Source organism: Phyllostomus hastatus, unplaced genomic scaffold (assembly GCF_019186645.2).
Source record: "Phyllostomus hastatus isolate PE091 unplaced genomic scaffold, TTU_PhHast_1.1 phas_contig_196, whole genome shotgun sequence".
Lineage (NCBI taxonomy): Eukaryota > Metazoa > Chordata > Mammalia > Chiroptera > Phyllostomidae > Phyllostomus > Phyllostomus hastatus.
Genome location: NW_025333709.1, coordinates 42206698 through 42231034, shown reverse-complemented (window position 1 = coordinate 42231034; position 24337 = coordinate 42206698). Strand labels below are relative to the sequence as shown.

The window sequence follows — 24337 nt, the reverse complement described above, 5'->3', positions numbered from 1 at the left end:
TAGCCTTCATTTTTTCATCTAATTTGCAACTAAATTCAACCAACTGTGTGAACATCCTGATTATCCTTGGTGGTTTTCTTAAGCAACTGACTCTTTCTGCAGTGTCACAAGTGGCTCAACCTCTGCACAGAATTTCCCTTTCCCACATTCACCTCCTGTCAAGCTTAAGGCTTCTACAGGCCAGTGAGTCACCTGCCATCCAGAGGGGACCAGTGGTTTGGAAAGAGGCTTTGTAGCTTTTTCCATGTTCATACCCACCTCCAGGAAAGCAGGACCCATTTTTCCCAGGTTCTCTGCATATTCCCTTCTCTCTGAGGAACTTGGATTCTTGTCTCTGGTGCACATAAGGCCCAAAACTCCTGACACCAATACGTAGATTGTTAAACACCTGTGAGTCTTAAAGGACCACAGGATTTTCTGCAGCTTTTTACTAGCATTTGCCAGCTCCCATGCCTGCACTGATTTAAAAACTTTTTCTCCCTCTGCCTCCCCTTCCTGCCTTCCCTAGACCTTGGAAGGATTGGATTTTGTAATTCTAGCTGTTGTACTTTGTGGACCTGTTATTTTTGTTTTTTTCCATGAAGCACATACATTGGATGTGGGAGGTAAAGAACTATCTCAGTTGTTCCTGGTGGCTCCCTTCATATCCGTCACTGTCTTCTTTCTTGTAACTCAGGTTAGATTTTGTTTTCTCTTGCCCCACTGCAGAAAGAATAAACTGGAAGATATGGGACAGAATGGAAGACCTCACAGTCAGATCTGCTGGGTTTTGGAGAGTCATTTTTTTTTTCCACTGAAGGGGAAAAGCTTCTTCAACTGCTACTTGCCCAACCTCAAAGAGGTACTGATTTTGGATAAGTGCTACTGCAACACAAAATGGGCAGAGAATCTGAACTTTTAAACTCTGGAGGTCTGAAATTTACTGTTGGTCACTGTCAAGTTTGTCTGGTGTTTCAAAGGCATACAATATTGGATGCTGCAAATAGGAACTAAGGGCATCAACATTTTATTAATCTTATTAAACCTGTGACTGGTTGGTGTTTACCCCCCATTTTAAAAGGTCACAACTAAACATTAGCTGGCTTAAATAAATAAATAAATAAATAAACAAACCCTATGTGGGGAACCATTAGATTCCCCATTAGATTGCCATGGGGAATCTAATAACTATGAGCAGAATGAGATGTTTATGTGTTATCATCATTGCCTAAGTATTCAGCTACCTTTTTCTTTTTCCACTTGTAATACAAATGTTATCGTATTTTCACTTTGAGTTGTAGGAGTTGTATATTAACTTTCTGATTGATTTCTCCTTCAATAAACATGAGCAATGAGGAAAGAGATCATCAGTTTGGAAGGAAGCATGTGTTCCAGCAGAATGTCTATGAAATGGATTTCGGTTCTTCTGCTGCTACAGCTGAGTTGTCAGTTCAGCCCTGGGGGTTGTGGAAAGGTTCTGGTGTGGCCCACTGAATACAGCCATTGGATGAATATGAAGACCATCCTGGATGAACTTGTCCAGAGAGGTCATGAAGTGACTGTTCTGACATCTACAGCTTCAATTCTTGTTAGCGCTAATAAACAATCTGCTATTAAATTTGAGATTTATCCTACATCCTTTACAAAAGATGATATGGAATTGTTACTCATTAAGCTAATCAGTAAATGGACAAATGATCTGCCAAAGGATACATTTTGGAGATATTTTTCACTAATTCAAGAAATGCTTTGGGAAAGTTTTGATATCTGGGAAAAGATCTGTAAAGATGTTGTTTTTAATAGGAAACTTATGACAAAACTACAGCAAGAAAAGTTTGATGTCGTTCTTGCAGATGCCATTGGACCCTGTGGTGAACTGCTGGCTGAGCTACTTAACATACCTTTTGTGTACAGTCTCCGCTTCTATCCTGGCTATACAGCTGAAAAGCAGAGTGGAGGACTTCCAATCCCTCCATCCTATGTACCTATTGCCTTGTCAGAATTAAGTGATCAAATGACGTTCATGGAAAGGGTAAAAAATATGATATATGTGCTTTACTTTGACTTCTGGTTCCAAACACATAATCAGAAGAAGTGGGATCAGTTCTACAGTGACGCACTAGGTAAGTTATGTTTTTACTTGGTACCATGAAGTCCTACTTTTCCTAGTGCCTTGGGAGGTGAGATTGTATAAATATTAAGTCAGAGAAATGTGTCTTTTATAAGTAAAATGATTAATATATAATGTCCTTAGTCTTACAAATATTATAGTAATGCTTAAAATAAGGTTAGTTTCAACCTTGTGTTCCATTAGTAGAGAACACTCCAGGAAGTCAGAGACCCCAGATTGAAGCACGGAGAGTTCTTCAAATGATCGCATATCCATCTTGTTTATTTGTGTGTTTGCAATAACTTTTATTTTAGAGAAAAATTTTAGGTCCACCACAATGTTAAATAGAGATTTCCCATATATGCCCTACCTCCTCACAGGCATCGTCTCCTGTATTGTCAGTATTCTCCATCAAAGAAGTACATTTGTTACAACTGATGGAAATACATTGATATATCATTATCATATGTCCAAATGTGCACATTATGTTTACATCGTAAATCCATAGTTTACATTAGGATTCACTCCTGGTGTATATTCTGTGATTTTGGACAAATTTATAATTTCATGTATGTACCATTATAGTATTGTACAGAGTAGTATAACTGCCTAAAAATCTTGTGTGCTCTATTTACCCTAAAAATCAATTTTAGTATAATTTTTTCATCTTCAATAAAGGCATTAGAAATTTCACTAACTGTCTCATCAAAGCACAGAAGATTGAGGGGTTATTTCTAGCACACTGTTTATGGATGATTGAAGAAATTGTTTCCGCTTGTTTCTCCTTGGTTTCCATATTTAAAATTTAAATGGGTTTGCCATATTACCTAAAGGAATATTTGACAATGAAGAAATATAATAGCTTTATCCCAGATTCAGGAACCTATAATTTGAGGTTTCTAGTGATTATATTCCATCACTAAGTGCTTATAAGTCATCTCTTGAAGGGTGGGTAATCAAGTTATATGTCTATGGGGTTTTTTTTTTAATTATATCTCCCCCAAAAAGGAGAAATGAACAAAGTTAATGACAAGGACTTCTATTTTCATATTTCATAAATATTTTCTAGCTTTTTGCAAATACTTTTATTTAATAGACAAATATTGTGAAGCTTCTAACATGAACCAAATGCAATAGTAGCCATAATTAAAACCTCACCATTTACTTGCAAAATCTAGAAACAAAGGAATAGCTTGCTAAACTGTAGAATCTATACAGAGTATTCTGGGAAATGGCATTTCATGTATATGGTAGGGTTAATGTCTTGAGGAGTCAAAGTCACCATTTACACTTACATTAGTTAATTTTGAAGCTTTATGGAGACAACAAATGAATATGCACTGCTTTAGTGCTTAGATTAATAATTGTTTATGATTCTAAATGTACTGATTTCACAGAGATAAAAGTCTATTATAACATATATAATGTATGTGTATACATATTTGTATTTTCAAACCAATGACTTTTAAACATTTTTGGCTACATTAGTCCAACCTCCTTTCAGGAAATTTCCAGGTACATTAAACTACTCTCATTTTATCTACTTTTTTTTTTGGCTATTTTTACCTTAAGGAAGACCCACAACATTATCTGAGCTGATGGGGAAAGCTGAAATGTGGCTCATTCGAACCTATTGGGATTTTGAATTTCCTCGCCCACTCTTGCCACATTTTGAATTTGTTGGAGGACTCCACTGCAAGCCTGCCAAACCTTTGCCTAAGGTAAACCTATCCGTGTTTGTTGTACTTTACACTCTCCATAGGAATGATTCTGTGTCCTTCACTTATAATGTCAGATCACACTGAGACAGATGTGGGAATCTGGGAAAAGTGACCTGCTCATTAGAAACTCATATATTATAAGGGGGGGGGGCAGAGTAGGTGGAAGCTACACTAACCTCTTCCCAGGGCCAATCTGAAATTACAAACTAAATTATAAAACAATCATCCTGAATAACCAACTGAAGACAAGCTGAAGAGAAGGCTTATAGCCAAGAAATTACAAAAGAAATGGCGTCACCACACTGAGACTGGTGGGAAGTACAGAGGTTTGAGAGAGCTGGCTGAGCTCCCCAGGGTGGCAGCTGAAGTTCTGGAGGGATATTTTAGCAACCAGGGGATCCCTTGAGAAGTGTAGGGTCTAAACCCTAAGGCAGGCATGCCAGCCTGTAATATCAGAACTGGAAAAGACATCCACATAAGATCCCCCTGTGAAAAGTAGCAGGGTTTCCGTCTGCCGAGGAGAGACAGCTAGAGATGCAGCCACTTTATTTTTTAAGTATATTTTATTAATTATGTTATTACAGTTGTCTCATTTTTCTCCCCTTTAACCCCCTCTGCCCTGTACCCCCCTAACTCCAGCATTCCCTATCCCCTTAGTTCATGTGCATGGGTTGTATATATAAGTTCTTTGGCTTCTCCATTTTTTATACTATTCTTAACATCCCTCTATCTATTTTGTATTTACCACTTATGCTTCTTATTCCCAGCACTTTTCCCCCATTGTCCCTTCTCCCCCTCTTCACTGATAGCCCTCTATGTGATCTCCATTCATGCGATTCCATTCCTATTCTAGTTGCTTGTTTAGTTTCTTTTGGTTTCTGTTTTTTTAGGTTCAGTTGTTGACAATTGTGAATGCTCATAGTTTTGATCTTCTTTCTCTTAAGTTTCTTTAACATTTCATAATAAGGGCTTGGTAATGATGAACTCCTTTAATTTAACCTTACCTGGGAAGTACTTTATTTGCCCTTGCATTCTAAATGGATACAATAATGGGTGTAGGTTTTTGTTTTTCTTGACTTTGAATACTTCTTTCCAACCCCTTCTCTCAAGCAAGGTTTCTTTTGAGAAATCAGCTGGTAGTCTTATGGGAACTCCATTGTAAGTAACTCTCTCCTTTTGTTGCTTTTAAGATTCTCTCCTTATCTTTAATCTTGGGTAATTTAATTAAGATATATTTTGGTGTGTTCCTCTTTGGGTCCAACTTCTTTGGGACTGTCTGAGCTTCCTGGACTTGTATGTCTGTTTCCTTCACAAGATTAGGTAAATTTTCTTTCATTGTTTTTTCAAATAGGTTTTCAATTTCTTTCTCTTCCTCTTCTCCTTCAGGTACCCTTATGATTTGGATGTTGGAATGTTTAAAGTTGTTCCAGAGCTTCCTAAGCCTCTCCTCATTTTTTTTTGAATTCTTGTGTTTTTCATTCTGTTCTAATTGAAGGTTTATTTCTTCCTTTTTTCTCAATTCATTCATTTGAATCTGGTTTCCTCCCCTGCATTGTAGGTTCCCTGTATATTTCACTTTATTTCACTTTGTATATCCTTCACTTCTTCCTTTATTTTTCATCTGGTTTGTACTCAATCATTTTTATGAGCATCCTGATTACCAGTGGTTTGAATTCTGCATCTGATAAGTTGGCTATCTCTTTGTCACTTAGTTCTTTTTCTGGAGTCTTGATCTGTTCTTTCATTTGGGCCATATTTCTTTGTCTTGGTGCACTTGTTACATTGTAATGGGCAGAGACTTCGGTATTCACTATGGTGGGGCAACCCACTTCTCTGCATTGTGGCACTGTATTTGGGGTAGGAATCAGAGAGGAAACAATGCCACCTGCTTGGCTCTCACATTGCTTTCAGTTGTCTTCCCCACTACCCATGAAGAAATTGCACTCTTTGGGTACTTATTCCTGGGTTGGTGGGTTTTATATGTTCTAGGATCATGTAGGCCCCTTCAACAGACCCTCCTATGAGCCTGGCAGTTTCTCCTACTGCCACAACCCCCACAAGTTTTTACAGCTAGGAATTTTAAGCTTTCTTTTCCTCTTACTGGAACTTGGGTTGCACAGTTTCACTTGCTCCCCAGTTGTTCCTCCCAGTTTATCTGCACAGTAATGTGTTACCACCTGGTACACCCACTGCTGCCTTACATGCCCAGTCTTCCAGCTGCTGCCTTGTCCCGCATCCCCTCTGTCCCAGTAGGTTACATGAAGGAGAGGTTCAAATCAGCAATTTGGAAGAAAAGATAGAAAAAGCAACCAACCATTTGCTGCAAATAAAATAATTCTTTTAAATAAGGATAGTTTAAGGAACATTTGGGATGACACATAACATAAAAATATCCATATCATAAGGATACCAGAAGGAGAGAGAGAGAGAGCAAGAGATCAAGAACCTATCTGAAGAACCAATGATCAAATCTTCCATAAGCAGGTGAAGAACAAAGCACACAAGTCCAGGAAGTGGAGACTGTCCTGAACAAGATGGATCCAAAGAGGTCTAACAAGATACATCATAATTGATTGGCAAAGGTTAAAGACAAAGAGAGATTCTTAAAAGCCCCTAGAGAAAAGCAGTTAGTTGCCTATAAGAGAGCTTTCAGAGACAATCACATGATTTCTCAACAACTCTGTTGGCTAGAGACATTGGCATGAAATACTCAAAGACCAACAACCCAGGCTACTTTACCAGCAAGGCTATCATTGAAAATTGAGGGAAAAATATAGTTTCCAGAAAAGAAAAGCTAAAAGACTTTGCTACCATCAAACCAGTATTACAGGGAATGTGAAATGGCTTGTTTTAAGAAGCTCAAAGAAAAGAAGAAGAAAGAGAAGGAAGAAGGAGGAGGAAGAAAAAGAAGGAGATGGAGGAGGAGGAAGAGGAGAAGAAGAGGAAGAAGCACAACAACAATGACGATGACAACCAAAACGGAGGAACACAGTATAAAAATAAAATGGCAATAAATATGTATCCATCAATAATCACTTTATGTAAATGGCTTAAATGTTCCCATCAAAAAGACATAGGGTAGATGAATAGAAAAGAAAATAAGACCCATGTACATGTTGTCTTTAAGGAGCCAACCTTAGAATAAAAGATACACACAGTCCACAAGTAAAGGAATGAAAAAAATATTTCATGGAAAAGGAAAGGAAAATAGCTGGGTTAGCAATACTTAAATCTGACACAATAGACTCTAAAACCAAGCTACAGTGGCAGACAAAAAAAGGACACTACCTAATGATAAAGGGAACAATGCAATAGTAGCATATAATGTTAGTAAACATTTATGCACCCAACATAGGAGCACCTAAATAAGTAAAACAAATCTTAATGTACATAAAAGGAAAGACTGACACAAATACAGTCATAGTAGGGGATTTAAAAAACCACACTGACTTCAATGAATACATCTTCCAGGCAAAATTTCAACAAGGAGATGGCAGCTCTAAATGGCATACTAGATCAAAAGGATTTAATGGATAGTTTCAGAACATTTCATCTCAAAACTGCAGAATATATATTTTTCTCAAGCACACTTGGAAAGTTTTCTAGGATAGATCACATCTTATAAAACAAAACAAGTCTAAATAAATTAAACAAGATTGAAATCATATCAAGTATCTTCTCTGACTAACATTTTATGACAATGGAATCAATCACAAGAAGAAAACTGAAAAATACAGAGACATGGAAGCTAAATAACATGTTATTAAACAATAAATGGGTTAATAATAAGACCAAAGAAGAATCAAAAGATACTGTGAAACAAATGAAAATAAGAACACAATAACCTAAAATCTGTGGGACTGCAAAAGCAGTTCTAAGAGCAAAATTCATAGCAATACAGGACTATCTCAAGAAACAAGAAAAAGCTCAAGTAAACAGCTTAACTTTACTCTTAAAGGAACTAGGAAAAAAACAACAAACAAAGTTCAAACTGAGCAGAAGATAGGAAAGAATGAAGATCAGAATAAAAATAAATGAAACAGAGTTTAAAACAATACAAAAAAAAATCAGTGAATCCAAGAGTTGTTTCTCTGAAAATATAAACAAGATCAGCATGCATTTAATCAGACTCATCAAGGAAAAAAAAAAAAACAGGAAGGACCCAAATAAATAAATTCAGAAAAGAAAAACAATCTCATTCATAATTACTTCAAAAAGAATAAAATACCTAGGAATAAATTTAACTGATAATTAAAAGATTCTGTACTCAGAAAATTATAAGACACGGAAGAAAAAAATTAAAGATGATAGAAATAAGTGAGAGCATTAATATCATTAAAATTTCCATATTACCCAAAGCAATCTATGCAGTCAATGCAATTTCTATCAAAATACCAAAGATGTATTTCACAAAAGTAGACCAAATTTTTTTTAAATATATGGAACCACAAGAGGCCTCAGATAGCAACAGTGATCTAGAGAGAGAAGAACAAAGTTGGAGGAATCATGCTGCTTAACCTCAAACTATACTGTAAAGCCATAGTAATCAAAACAGGATGGTACTGGCAAGAAAAAAAATGGACACATAGATCAATGTAACAGAACAGAGGGTCCAGAAATAAACCCACACCTTTCTAGTCAATTTTTATTTGACAGAGGAAGCAACTGCATACAATGGGCTAATGAGTATCACAAAAAATTAAAAATCCAACTGCCTTATGACCCAGCAATTACACACCTGGGAATTTATCTGAAGAAATCCAAAACACTAATTTGAAAAAATACATGCACCACTATATTGTTTGCAATATTATTTACAATAGCAGCCCAAGTGATCATCAGTAGATGAGCAGATAAAAAAGTTATGGTACATTCACATAATGGATTAGTACTCGGCTATAAAAAAGAAACAAATTTTCCTCTTTGAGACAGCATGGCTGTAACTGGAGAACATTATGCTAAGGGAAATAAGCCAGTCACAGTAGGACAAGTATCATATACTCTCACTCATACATGGATTCTAATATACAAACTGAGCTAACAAGCAACATAGACACTAACGAGCAACATAGACACAGACTCATATACAGAGAGAAGACTGACAGCTCTGTGGAGCAGGGAGTGATTTGCAGTTTGGGGTGATTGAGATAAAAAAGTAAAGAACTCATAGACATGGACAACACTGTGGTGATTGCAGAGCTAGTGGAGTGTGTAAGTGGAAAAGGGATAGGGGGATAAAAAGTAATGGAAATAAAATTAAATTAAAATGATTTATTAAAAAGAAACCATTTGCCCCACACTTGCAGCTAAGAGTAGCCAATAAATGGAGTTCCAATAAAAGGTAATCCCTGGAGAGAGCAACGTTTTTAAGTAATAAACTCAACTACTTAAAAAAAAGACATGTTTTATATTATTTCAAGAGTCTGAATATTTATTAACATTACATAATAAATAATCATACTTGGGAGACTTTTGTAATAGTTCTTTCCAAAGCATTCTTTATCAGCACATAAAGTTGATAATCATTCATAAAAAGAAAATTCTTAAGATGACTAGCACAGTTCAGTGATAAGTGGTGGGTAGACAGAGAAATGGTGTAGACACAATTTCTACCCATAGATACCTGTCATTCTACTCAGAGAGACAGACTGTAAGTAAGAAAATTTGTGTGAAGAGTAGTATAATAAGGAAAGACCACCAACCTAGAAAACATCCAGCAGGGATCATAGAAAGTGTCTCATGTCATTGACAAGTAAGTGAGACCTGAAGGATGTGCAGTAACAGGAATGGAATGGAGAGAGAGGAAGACACAAAGGTAAAGCAGGAAAAATAACCCTGACAGTTTCCAAGAAGTCTGAGTTTAGTGTATGAGGAAGAATCTGAAAAAGGAGGCAGATGATGCTGGAGCAGTTAAAAATAAGTAATTATAAAGATTTTGAAGCATCTAATGAAAGCATTTGTGAGCCAATGAGGAGGAGAAAATGGAATAAAAAGGCAGATATATGATCAGATTTCTTTTTTTAAGAAAGCCCTCAAGAAGCAGTCACTGGATGGAATTGTACGGGGACCACGGTGGAAAGGCAAAGAAATAGGAGTTTGTTAAGAGAGTTCAGACAACAGACAATGTTAAACTAGACATTAAAGATATGACAACATGCCCTGGCTGGTGTAGCTCAGTGGAATGAGTGCCCGCCTGCAAACCAAGGGATTGCTGGTTCCATTCCCTCTCAGGGCACATGCCTGGGTTGTGGGCCAACTCCCCAGTAGAGGGTCCTCAAGAGGCAACCACACATTGATGTTTCCCTCTCTTTTCCCACCCATCCTATTCTCTAAAGTAAATAAATAAAATCATTAAAAAATAAAGATATGATAATACCAACACTATATATCAACCTCATATTCCTTTTCAATAGAAAGAATTTAATATATATATAAAATACTTAAAATATCTTTGGCACATAGTGAGGCAGAAGTAATATAAACTACTGTTATCTTGTTTTCATTACTGTAAAGACTATTATTAATAACCTAATATATACATGCCTATGATTCCTTACTTAATAGCAACTTGTGCAATAGATTCTATGACATTCTAACAAAGTCATAGAGAAAACATATCCTGTGAAGTACTTAAAAGTACATGTGTAAATAATTTTCTTTTCAGATGAGTAAGTTGAAATACTAATGAATATTTATAACTGTTGAGGATCTTCACCAGTCCTCTAGTTTAAAGGGAAGACCATTCCTCAGCAATATGAATGTGCACCCCAGCAACACTGGCAGCCAAACCCAAAGTTTACTTGCTTTCAGTAGAGCATTTAAACAACTATTCATTTGAGATCCCTAGAGCTTAAAGGAGATTTGCATATTTTAGCAGGTGTATTCTGCCATAAATGAAACCCTTATGAAATTTCAGTAAATATCCCCTGGTGAACATGTTTCTTACCATTGTAGCTGCCTGCCAAAATTATCACAGAAAATGTACACTGCACATAAAATAACAACCATAAATTCTGTATATATAATAAAGTCCAAACAGTTTCTACCACTCCTATCTGAACACTGTTTACAGTTTAAAAATGCAAAGAATTCTGTTAGTATATACTGTAGGATGTATTCTTATGAGAGAAAGAATCTGTATGTTTTAAACTGATGCCATTCTTTTAAGACATAAGTAGAAAGCAATCATCCATTACTAAACTAGCAAAAGACTGTTAAGAGATCTTTGCCTGCCATTTGAAAGCAGCGACCTAAAAAAGATCTTATTCAATGGTTAATGTAATATTTCTTTTGATTGCACATTATTTAAGCTATATGTCGAAACTTTCCCAAGGGCAATGGCTGAGGTAAGATTAGTGAAAGTTCTATTCAATCTCACCTATTTTGAAAAATGTGCCCCTTCACATTAAGGGACAGTGGCAATGTCAGTAGGAGTGGAGAAAGAGGATGAGGAGATCAGGACAAGCAGAAGGATGAATAGAAGTGTAATCAAAATAATTAGTAACAGTAGCTCTTGTTAGCAGTTGCAAAAACAAGACTTGAATTCTAGTCAATGATTAGTGAAACCTGCCCTCATTCTTTATTATATAAATACTTTCTCCAAACTACTTCATTTCCATTAGTTATTAGGATCCCAGGTAATTTCTCTACTTTCCTTTTAAGAAATAAGAATTAGGCAAGTTGTAACAAGATTCAAAAAATGTCTGTGGAGCCCTGGCTGGTGTGGCTCAGTGGATTGAGTGCTGGCCTGCAAACCAAAAGTTCACTGGTTCAATTCTTAGTCAAGACACATGCCCAGGTTGCGGGCCAGGTCCCCAGTTGGGGGCCAAGAGGCAACCACACACTGACATTTCTCTCCATCACTTTCTCCCTCCCTTCCCTTCTCTCTAAAAGTAAATAAATAAATCCTTTTTAAAAAATTCTTCTAGACTTTGACTTCACAGAATAATACTGTGAAACTATACAGGGGGAAAAATCAAAATGTGTAAAATTGCATACAAACTCCACACTGATGATATACATGGATAGAGAGAAAGGGTGAATCTTACTTCCTTTTTAATCTTTTCTTGCTTTTCCAGATGTCCTATTGACAAGCATGTGCTATTTTTATAAGGATGCCACAGAATGACCACTCCATGTTAGTGATTAATCTATAAAGACAGGCTGTATTATATCACTACGATACCATACAGAACCATCTTCCACAGCATAATAGAAGAAGGCTATTGGCAGAGAGCTAGTTAAAGGAAACATTAAACATAGTAGATTAACATATATTGAGTATATGTATTTGCAATAAAGCTAAAGAAAAGAAAATGTCAAGGAAATATATGGAAAATATACTTAGAATATTTCTTGAAAATATCCATGCATAAGTGGACCCACACAGTTCAAACCAATGTTGTTCAAGGACCAACTGTACAGTTTGATCTGAGCCACTCAAGAGGGTGAGCAGATCTCTGCTGCAGAAAGCCCAGCTGTACCTCTCCCGTGGTGGGGCAGGTGATCCCTAGGGCACTCAGTGGTGGTGAGGGCTCCTCACAGCTAGTTACAAGTAGCTCATTCTCCTAGAACATCATTTTACAATATGATTTCTGAGCAAAGGTGTCATATAAAATCAAGACAGAAATATGATTGCTTAAATAAGTAATTATTTGTATATTTATGAGTCATACTTACTTGAATAAGTATATTTATGAATTTTAGGGCTATATCATGGAAATTCTAAACAGTAATACTAGAATCATGAATGATAGTAACCCTGAACCTCCAGCCTTTAGAGACTGATTTAGGGGGAGAACCTGGGAAGTGCTGACAACAGTTAAGGTAAGATCATAATACACTTTTTCTTTGTGCTAAAAGTCAAAGAAATAAACTACTAATGACAAAACAAAAATAATTCTAAAAAAAACCTGCTTAGAATAAACACAAGTGATTTAGTACAACTATAACAAATAAATAAAGGTGAATTAATATCCTCCTGTTTGGCCTCCTCCCAAAAGCCCATGTAAGTAATTAATGACATTCTAAATGAAGAATTTGGATGTAATACAGTCTAAGAGCCATTCCTGCTCAATACTGTGTACTTGCTGTACTTCATTTCTTGCATGTACACGTTTGCAGAGTAGACCTAGTAAAGGAAACCAGTCCATTTCAACTATATACTCCCAAGAGAAACAAGAGATCAGGTCTGTGACAAACAGCCACTGATGAAAAAAATGGAGGTTATCCAAAAGTTAAACACAGAATAACTATTTGGTCCAGCAATGCCACTTATGGTTAAATATTCAAAAGAATTAAAATTAGGATCCTGATGAGACATTTAAATACCTAACCTCATAGCAGCATTATTCATAAGACCCAAAATATGGAAACAAACCAAGTGTCCATCAATAGATGAAACAATAAACAAAAATGTGTTATACACACAGACAAGAATATTCTCAACCTTAAAATAGAAGGAAATTCTAATGCATGCTACAACATGGATAAAATTAAGGACATTCTGCTAAGCAAAAAGGACTAATCACAAAAAGACAAATACCGTATGATTTCAGTTATGAGGTATCTGGCCTGGTCACATGCATATGAATAGAAAGCGAATGACATTTGTCAGGGACGGGTAAAATGGAAACAAAATAGAGAATTAGAGTATAAGAAAGTTCCGATTTACAAGATGAAAAAGCTGTAGAGATGGATTGCACAACAAGAATATATATGCTACTCAACTGTACACTCATAAATAGTTAAGATGGTAACTATATTACGTGTATTTTAACAAATTTATAAAAAGGCAGTACACTAAAAACTCCTTATAACTAATTTTCTCTCTTTAGTTATTTGTAGCAATGCTTTCACTAGTGTTCACTCTGCTGTTGCTCTTTTCTGATGGGAAAATTTCTTCCTGCACAGGAAATGGAACAGTTTGTCCAGAGCTCTGGAGAAAACGGTATTGTGGTGTTTAGCCTGGGGTCAATGGTCACTAACTTGACTGAAGAAAATGCCAATATGATTGCATCAGTCCTGGCCCAGATTCCTCAAAAGGTTAGACAAAGTACCTTAGAGTGGAAAAATAATGAGTATGTTAATCTCTGTAAAGTGTCTGATTGCAGAAATTCCTATGTGAAAGGTCAGCTCCAATGATAGCTCCAATTTATCTCAGATAGCAATTTAAAAACAAAGTGCCCATGGCAGGTGCTAAAGTGATGCAGAGGGTGTTTTGTTTGGCAATAACATTGGCATTAACATGGTGACCACAGAAAAGTGTATTTCAGAGGTACAGTGTGAGGTTGGTATTATTACAGCACTGTAGACAGGTCCAGATATCACCAAATTCAACCCTGTGGGTTGCTCCCTTTTCTTGCAGGAATCCTAGGGAACTGTGCACAGGATAGATATTCTCAGAGCAGCTGCATTTTAACAGTAACATAAAGTAGGGATGATAACAGTATGAAAGGCATCATGCAGTTTAGTTTTGCCAGGTAATCCAGGCTTCCCTTACTTTCTCTGAATTTTGTAACTGGTCTATTCAATGTGTTCTTCAACGTGATGTTCAGATGAAAGCATGTCCAGCGTTCACCAGTGCATCCAGATACCCAAGTCAGCCACAATGAGTTAGAGAATGAGAAAAAAAAAAACCTATAAAAAAGAAAAAGAAAAACTCCCTGGTGACCCAGGCCTTGCTAAATTCTAAAGCAGGAGACATAAAAGAAAGGATAGAGGCTGGTCCAGCCCTCAAGGTGGCCCTATGTTTTATAAACTGTGGCCCAGAAACAACCCATCAGAATGATAACCTCCTGACTGAAGAAGAAAACAAGCAAATAAAAAAGAGTCAACCAAAAACAAGCCTAGCATACGACAGGTTCACATGTTCCTACTTCTCCAAAAAATACAGTAGTAAATCATCCTAATACATCAAATACTCAAACTCTCTGGGTATTTGTGAAGTGCTCTTCGTTTCCTAAATAATGGAGCTTTCTCCCTATCACCTATGCTAATTTGCTGAGAACCTGAAGTTGCTGTAACACACACATAACAAATGAGTGTTAACTAGTTATAAACTAGAATCCACCTCTTGAGGCTTTCTTAGAAATTTCAAAACAACCTTATTTAGCTACCAGACTTAGAAATTGCTTGGCCATTTATGATTAATTAACCACATTAGTCAATGCTGTCTATGCATGGCAGCACACTGTGAGGTGTTAACAGTCAGCTGCATAAAACTTAAATCATCATCATATTTGAAGTGCCAATGGGTTTTTCAAAAACTCTTCTACATTTTAGAGAATTTTCAATCCTAGCTAGAATTTTCAATCTTATTTTGTGATAACACAAAATTCATGTAAAAATTACCACTTGAAATTTTTCTTAGAGGAAATAGTGATTCATAATTATTTAAAAGAAGCTAAACATACTCTTAAAGCAGAAATTATTTATTACTATTAATAAATTATTAAACATCAGAATGATTTAATTTTCACAAACAGCTGAATACATTGATTTTGTAAATCAAATTATATAAGACTCTAATGCAATAACTCATGAAACTAGTGAAAATAAGTAAACTACATCCCATGATTCAAAAAGAAATAAACAAGGTAACATTAAATCTGGAAGATGAGAGCTGGTATAATAGTTAAAACGAAATAAGTGTGCAGACAATGAGAAATTTCCTTGAAAAAGTCATTGGTAATCTCATTTGTCTAACCCCTGACATCATGATTGCACTCCTACCTGACTGAATATAAAAACAAGTACATGTAATAGGAGTATCTACTCTTATTCCATCAGTGTTTTATTGGTTCTCATTATCTAACATGTCTTGTCCTCATTACCTTATCTGTAAGATGGAAGAGGTTGAACTAGATGTCCCTGAATCTATTTGTGATTTAACATGCCATAATTTTGAAATTTGACTCATGGAAACTTGATTTTCTTTACCTTAACAGGTTATATGGAGATATGAAGGCAAAAAACCAGACACGTTAGGACCAAATACTCGCCTGTATAAATGGATCCCCCAGAATGACCTTCTTGGTAAGACTCTGGAAAACACTGAAATCAGTGTCAGTTTGACCAGAGTGATGAAGAGTTCACTAGGAAAGAAATATATTGAACATTTCTTATTGAAAACCTCAGAAATAAAAATTAACCTCCTTATATGTATTTCACAGTCCTAGGGGAAATGAATAAGACATAAGAGTTGGCATCTTATTTTACACAGTCACATTCCTTACAGCCACAAAGAAAACACCTTCATCGTATGTGTCATTTCCTCTCATGCAGAATGTCTCAACAAGTTCTGGGTTATCACCCTGTCTCCTAACTTTCCTCTCATACCAAGCCTTTAACCCACTTAAGGGTATACAAATGACCCTGAAAAACATCAGCCCACCTTTTGATACTAGTGACTCTCCATTTTCTCTTGGAAAAAGAGTCAAAATCTCTTTCTAAAGTAGTAACATATGTCTTTATAATGTGTAACAGAAACAGAATTTCTTTCTCTGACCCTGTGCCACCACCATCACTTCACGTACTGCCTTGACACCCTACATATCAGACTCAGTGACTGCACCATTGTATTTAGAGAACATGTTCTAACATGCCTCACCACTTTTGTTTATGCACTTTTTAAATTTTTATCCAGATTATTCCCTTCCAACTTGTCCACTGGCAACTTGTATTCATTTTCAAGTCATCAGAAACACACCAGTCTTCTGCACAAGCCTTCACTCTCTCTCCAGAAGTTTTGCTGCCTCTTCCTTTGAATTTTGAAAGACATTTTAATAGAGTCTGAGGTGCATACTAATCTGTTACTAAATATACCTTTATTTCCAAACACTCATTTTATTCCAAGATTTATAATTCATAATTTACTTAAATTCACTGAATCCTAGGTCATCCAAAAACCAAAGCCTTTATAACTCATGGTGGAGCCAATGGCATATATGAGGCCATCTATCATGGGATCCCAATGGTGGGCCTCCCTTTGTTTGCGGATCAACCTGATAACATCGTTCGCATGAAGAAAAAGGGAGCTGCTGTCAGACTGGACATCAACACAATGTCTAGTACAGATTTTCTCAATGCATTGAAGACAGTCATTAATGACCCTTCGTAAGTATCACATTTTTAAATAGATAATATTTATAAAAAGGTTCTTTTGTCAGAGGTGCATATGAGTTTCATCTCATTTTTAAGAGGCTAATTTTGACATTATTATCATAATTTAACTCATTTTAAACCTACTTTTATTTTAACCACTCTTTTATTTCAAAGTTGAATTTCAGCTCCATTTTTAAATGGGTACCCAACTAGTGAAACAGTTTTCTCCTCCAATAATATAAAGTAATAGATAACCATAAGAACACATTTTATAAAAACACATGACAGAATACATAGAAAAATAATGATGAACTAGAAAAAAATCATAACATCTTTCAATTGAATATATAACATTTCTGATACTATAAATTTCTCTACACTCAAAAAATTATTTCCTTATAATCATTTTAATAGGTTTTATTATATTATTTACATACTATAAAATGTACCTGTTTACATTATTAAATATAAATATATGTAATATGTTTACAGAGCTATGAATGTATTGCCATTATATAAATTTAGGATATTTTCATCATCCCCAAAAGATAGGTCATGTACCTTACAAGTCACTCCCATCCCTGTCTTCCACGGAACCATTAATCCACTTTCAGTCCCTATACATTAGTCATTTTGGACCTTTCATAATAAGAGAATCATGCAAGGACTTGCTCCTTTCACATTATGTGGTTTAACTTTGTCACTGTTGTAGATTTGCACTGCTGAATAATATTCTATGATATTGATATAACACATTTTATTTATCCATTTATCACTTTGTGGACATTTTGCTTGTTTCTTAAATTTGGCTGTTATGAATATTTCTATCTAAGATTTTGTGTGAATATATGAAAGATGTCAGTAGTTACAGCCAATGTAAACAGACTAAATCATTTAAATGCAAGTAATATTTAAGTCAGAGTGGATTTTAAAATTTTTATGTACTACTTAGAAGGCATCCTTAAGTTGCAGTGTACAAGATTTTTATTAAGTAGGAAAATGGTCTATTTTGATAGTGACCATAAAAAAGAGTTAGCTTTACCATTATCAGACACAGTAGATCAGAAGAACTTCTAAAAATAAAGATAAAAATGTTAATAATAATGAATAGGTTAATCTTTCAAAGCAATACAAATTATTAATTGGTAACACCTACTAATAAATCCCAAATTAAAAAAAATTAAAAGTGGACAAAAGGAAAGATCAAAATACAAACCTTTAATCATAATAATATTTTCAAAGATCATTGTCTATACTATAAAAAAGATGACAAAATAAATAAATAAAATAAAAGATTTTACACACAATTTTAAAAGGAAACCTCTTTGACATATATACAACAGTGGAGAACACATATATTTAACAACAATACGAATAGAAATGTATTTGAACATCCATACTGGGAAAATCCACAACTCAGTATATGAAATTTTTCAAATTATAAAGAGTATATATGTCCAAGCAGATACAAATAAAAGAGAAACCTAAACTAAAAATATCTCTAAATCTGTAAAATTAAGCAATACATTCTTCTCAATAGTTCCCTATTTTGGTATATACAGCACAGAAATGTATAAATATGTAAACCAAAAGCCATGTACAAAAATGTTTGCATCAGCATTAGTAGAAATAGCTAAAAAAAAATGTTAACAATCCAAATGCCCACCAAACATTGTGAAGCTATAATCTGTGATACTCTCATATATTGGATACAATACAGCAATGGATTAATTAACAAGTGCTACAGAAAAGACAAAATCTAGTACTATAATACGATTCTAATAAGAAAAATTAATCTATGATGTTTAAAGTAATGTCATTAGTTAATTTGTGGAAGGGATTACTGACTAATGGTTCAAGAAAATAAGGAGTGTCTAGTAGCTTGGGTACCCTATGTCAGTATCAAGCTAGTAGATACACTGAGGTATTTACTTCATGACTATTGACTAGGTATTATGAAATTTTGAGCTGTCTATTTAGGATATGTGCATTTTTTCTATGTTTTTTTATACCAAAATTAAGGGTATACTTTACAAAATATATTGTTTTGTTTTCTTGTCCTTTGTTCTGTTTATAGGGATGACAAGTTACACACAAAAACTGATTTCTATCTTTGTTAGGAATGAATATAGCACACATTAATGTGGAAATTATAATTTCACAAAAGCCAATAGCATACAAGATAATATCTATTAGTAGTCCAAATAAAGAAATAACATCTCATGACTGGTTAATCACACTATTGCTACAAGCAAGTGGAGATGAAGGAATGAAGTCAAATTTAATAAAGAATCAATGACCAACCAAGAGCTGATTTGCAACTGCCAGTCCAAAAATAAAAGTCCCCTGTTACTAGAGCATGTTGCTAGGGAGCAAGGTAACAGGTTGGAAGGCTGGCTGATCTCTTTCAAGGGCCGCTTCGAGGGTTATCACCACTGTCTAAGAGAACTATGATGCCAAGACAGGAAGGAATGCCCAAGGGTCTCTGGAGAGAGTTTTGATTAGTAAGAGTCACCCTACCCGAACCAAATTGATCAAATAGTCCTAACAAACCCTCAGTATTTATAGCCTAGATGTTTCTTTGCCATAGTCGCTTCACTACACCTTCTCATCAATAAGCCCCCAGGTTGGGGGCAAGAGCCTCTGCTTATGAACAAATGTATGTAGAGTGACATCCCAATAGAAATTTCTTCATTCTTACATCAAAGCAAACATTGTAGTCTTTGTAATAAACAAGTGAATTAAAGTGACTTCACTTAACTCATAAATAAGTGGATTTGAAATCACATAAATCAATGTGAATGTATTTAAAGATCTATGAATCAAATAGTGAAAAAAATCAAAACCATAGAAGAAATGCCCTGGGCGGTATTAGTGTGGTCAGTAAAAGCTTCTCTGACACTTTACATTAACCCCAAGGCTTCTGCCAGAAGTTAAACGTAGCCTTGGGTGTTGCAGGGAAGCCTGCTGTAAGAGGGGAACAGAGGAGACAGAAAGTGCAAAAGCGCTGAGGTGGAAACACACTTGGCGGCTTCAGTGACCAGCCTGAAGGTGGAAGTGTCAGCAAGACAGTGTGCATAGGGAAAAGTGAAAAAGAGGTGGTTGCCAAGGGTCTGTCCATTGTTACACTGAAAAATTCAACCAAGTAAATTTAAAGATCTAATGGACTTCATTAAGCAATTCATGAATGGGGCAAAATACCATTAGCAACTGGAAAGGTTCTCGGAGGTTTTGAACAAAATGGAAGGTTTGTACAAGCAGAAGAATGTAGTGTGGGAATTATTAGCAAAATGAAAAAAACAATTATTTTTAATTTTTTTTATTTATTTATTTACTTTTAGAGAGAGGGAAAGGGAGGGAGAAAGAGATGGAGAGAAACCTCCCTATGTGGCTGCTTCTCAGATGCCCCCAAATGGGGACCTAGCCCACAAGCCAGGCATGTGCCCTGACAGGAATCAAACTGGTAACCCTTTGGTTTGCAGGCCAGCATTCAATCCACTTGGCCACACCAGCCAGGACAAAAAAATATACTATTTTTAGACTGGGCATCATTTTCCAGGAAAGAAATGGCAGGGGTTTATCATGCAGATTGCCTCTTCTGCCAATGGAAGACACAGAGGTGCCAAGTGACAGACTAACTCATTGCTAATGATCAGAAAAGTCCAGACTGGTTGATAATGATTATATTTCTGGGAGAAGTTAAAATTTCAAATAAATCAGGTATTAAATCTATTTTGACATCATGATCTTTTAGCAAAAGTAATGTCATTTAGGGTGTACTGTTTTCTTGTAAACAACATGTAGGATCCTTTAGGCCAAAAAAAGACTTGTAATTTATTCTAAATGGACTGAGAAACCAAATGGAAACTTTGAGCAAGAGAATGTGATAATCTTCTGTGTTTTAAAACAATATCATTCTGGGTGGGAAACAGACAATAGATTTATGAAGAGAAAAGTAGAAGCCCATGGACCACCAGTAAGGAGGTAGTCTTGGACCATGGTAAAATTCACTTAAAAAACATTAAAGGCATCATCTTAAAACTTCATTTCGCCATCTGATTTATGTCTAGGAAAGAAAGTCCAAAACCATCAAAACAATTTTATAAAAGTTTATTTGAGCTAATAAGCGAGGACCAGCATAGAAGCAAGATAAACAAATGAGAAAATGCTGTGGAGAAGGGCAGTATGACAGTTCTTTTTATGCACTTAGAATCCAAGGAGAGAATGAAAGAAGAGTTACATGAAATCCACCTGTATTAGGTTAAAGAAGCATGAAAGCAAAGTAGAGGTGGGTGGGTAGGTCCCACTACCTACTAGGATTGGATAAAAAGTGATATGGAAAGGTACTTCTTTCACATTGGTAGGTACAGAATAGTTAACATTTTATATTTATAGTAAATGCAGCTGATATGTGGGCAAACAAAAGATGTTTGAGGTCATTGTGCTCTGCTGCCCAAAGTCATGCCTTTGAGAAATTTCTTGAGCATTTCAAAGGTATATTTTCCTTGATACATAAGAACAAAGGACTGGCTCTTTTACAGTACAGATTAACCTTTTACTAAGGACGCTGTTGGCCTGGGATGAGACTACTACCAGGACCCACCCAGTTAGAAATTTATGATCAGATCATCCTGCATGGTGACCTTGTATCACTGAACTTGTCCAGCCCACCATGTGGCCCCTTTTTCATTCACACAAATAGTAGCCATTAGAATGGCTCCTATGATTCCTATGCTAAAAAGAGGTGACTCTCCCACTTCATCTCCCATCTTCACTTTGTAAAATATTTGTCATCAGAAAATGTCAACTTTAAAGCAAAACCATCTGTGAAGACCCAAATAAAAATATCCCTCTTCTGCAATTCTACGACATTTATTTGAAGCACATGTATAACACTTCAGAAACCTTTCATGGGAGTAATTCACTTAGGCAAATTAATTGCTTTTAATGTTAGTATCTTTGTGTTTCTCCTTCAGATATAAGGAGAATGCTATGAAATTGTCAAGGATTCACCACGATCAACCTATAAAGCCCCTGGATCGAGCAGTCTTCTGGATCGAGTTTGTCATGCGCCACAAGGGAGCCAAACACCTGCGGCCAGCCTCCTATGACCTCAACTGGTTCCAGTACCACTCTTTGGACGTGATTGGGTTCCTGCTGGCCTGTGTGGCAACTGCTATACTTGTCGTCATAAAATGTGTTCTGTTTTGTTGCCGGAAGTTTGCCAAAACAGGAAAGAAACAGAAAAGGGAGTAGTGTTTCTGAAGCCTGAAGATGATATACCTAATAGACAGGACTCCTCCAGTTTATTTCAGCAAGAAGTAGTTGCTCCTCCTATGACAAAATGACTTTTCACAATTTAGCTTCTCATTTCATAATCTGTCTTCAAATGATTTCTACCTGTTTAAGAGTTATAAATATGCCATGCCAAAGATAAAAACTGGTAAATATAAAACAATAATAAATTGATATGAATTTATATTTAAATTTGTATTCAAATTCCATGTTATACAGAAATAATAAACCTATCTGTGTCTCAAGCATTACACAAGGACACAAGAACTGTAAGTAGTCTGTCCACATGTCAATAGTATTTCACAAATATTCAGAATATTTTTACAGTACTTTGGTGCAAAATTCTGTAGTTTTGTCTTTTGCTAAAGGAACTATTCAATAGTTAGAAATGTGTAGAATGATTAAAGCTTCCATTTGATTTTTGAAAGACCAGTAATGCTCCTTGGTTTTGCTGTACGTTCAGACTCAGCATCACTTCTGACACAAAGACATGGCAGGTCATTTGCTTTCATCTAATTTAATTTAATTTAAATCCAAAACGTACATGGATTTAGAAATACAACAGCTAACTGCTTCCTGTTTTGGATGACTTTGGTTTCAGTAGCTAATTCTCTTTGCTTCAGAGCCCCTTAAAGAGTAACCTGATTGCTTTCACTCTCATTTCAGCCTTTGAAAATATAGAATGCATATTCTAAAAGGACTTACTGAATCTGTGTTCCCTCCACAAGTGTGTGTAAGTACATATGTCCTCCTCATGCAAAACAAGGCACAGCGTCATTTAGCTACTTACAGAAACGGGGAATATTCAATGTGTCAGTTGAAGGGAGTTTGAAATAATGATTATTATTCCACATAACCACACTAGATATGCATGTCTCATTTCTTCTCTCTTTCCTCAGAAGCCTGCTGTTCCACCCCTCTCATTAACCTGGTATAAAAACATTCAATACTTTGACGTGACAAAAATACAATACAATCACTCTTTCTTTTAAACATAGACACACTATGACTGACCATAATGAATAGCAATGCAAAGAATACAAAAATCATGTAAATTTTATTGAAAAAGGAAAATCAAAACTCAAGGATTCTCAAAGCCCTCCTGAAACAGATGCTTCATGTGTGATGTGGTCCAGGCCAGCAAATCATTCCTTTCTTTTTTGATCAAGAACAACATTTAAGTCTCACCATAAGCATTCTCCAGGCTAAGGCATGAATTTATTTTTAAAACAAGCTAAAACTTCAATGATGGGGGACATATAGGACAATGTTATCACTGATTTTTCCATGTAACTCTTCTATACATTTGAAACAATTTTAAAGAAAAACAGAAGTAACATAGTTCCATAATAGATTATAATGTTAAATCATCCATATAGGCTTAAGTTTCCTCAAATTTATTTTGTAACACACATAACAGAGAAAGGTTAGTAATCAATGTATAGTGAGAAATCTTACAAATCACAAACAAAAAAAGCAAACATTCCAAGATAAAAATAAATATAAACAGGAATTCACAGAAGTAAAAATGACCAATAACATATAAAAGATAGCGAAAGCACTGATTTTAGTAAAATATAACTTGAGTCAATAAATTGTTGCCCACAAGATATTTATCAAATGTAAGAATCCATGTGGAAGAGGCCCCTGTGGCTGCCAGAAAGCACTCACCTTGAAGGCCAAAGCTGCCCAGCCTGAAGAGCCCCTGAGAACCTGGAAGCAGAGGCTGACAGTGGCTCTTCCAGCACAGCAGGACCCAGAGCAGCTGGTTCCTGTGTCACCTCTGCCACCCAAAACCTCCAAGTTCAAAGATGAGATTCTGCACTCAGGCAGCACTTAGTGCTGCCTGAGCTGGGCCTGCAACCACAGATGTGTCTAGTAATTGGGTGTTTGATAGTCATTGGCTGCTGTGGGCTCAGCTGCCCATTGCTTAACACCTGGCAGCAGCCTGTGGAGGCCATTGGCCTTGTGGACTATGACATGCTAGAAAGCAGCAAATTGGTCCTCTCAGTGTACATGTCATGGCACAGGTCCACCAGGCCTGGGTCTTCATGGCACCACCTCACTGTGCCTGTTCAGTTCTGCCTGGAGTGCATACCCCACACTTCTGCACTTAGACGTTGGTCAC

The 24337-nt window shown here is 35.9% G+C and overlaps 1 protein-coding gene across 1 annotated transcript; it reads left to right on the top strand.

Annotated features, from left to right (window-relative positions):
• Positions 1–1340: 1340 nt before the first annotated feature.
• On the top strand, positions 1341–22638 carry LOC123815858 (UDP-glucuronosyltransferase 2B31-like). The gene is made up of 6 exons (XM_045834559.1): positions 1341–2102; positions 3662–3810; positions 13723–13854; positions 15759–15846; positions 16707–16926; positions 21891–22638. The coding sequence occupies exons 1-6, from the start codon at positions 1364–1366 to the stop codon at positions 22168–22170; spliced, it is 1608 nt and encodes a 535-aa protein (XP_045690515.1). The 5' UTR covers positions 1341–1363; the 3' UTR covers positions 22171–22638.
• The last annotated feature ends 1699 nt before the right edge of the window (positions 22639–24337 follow it).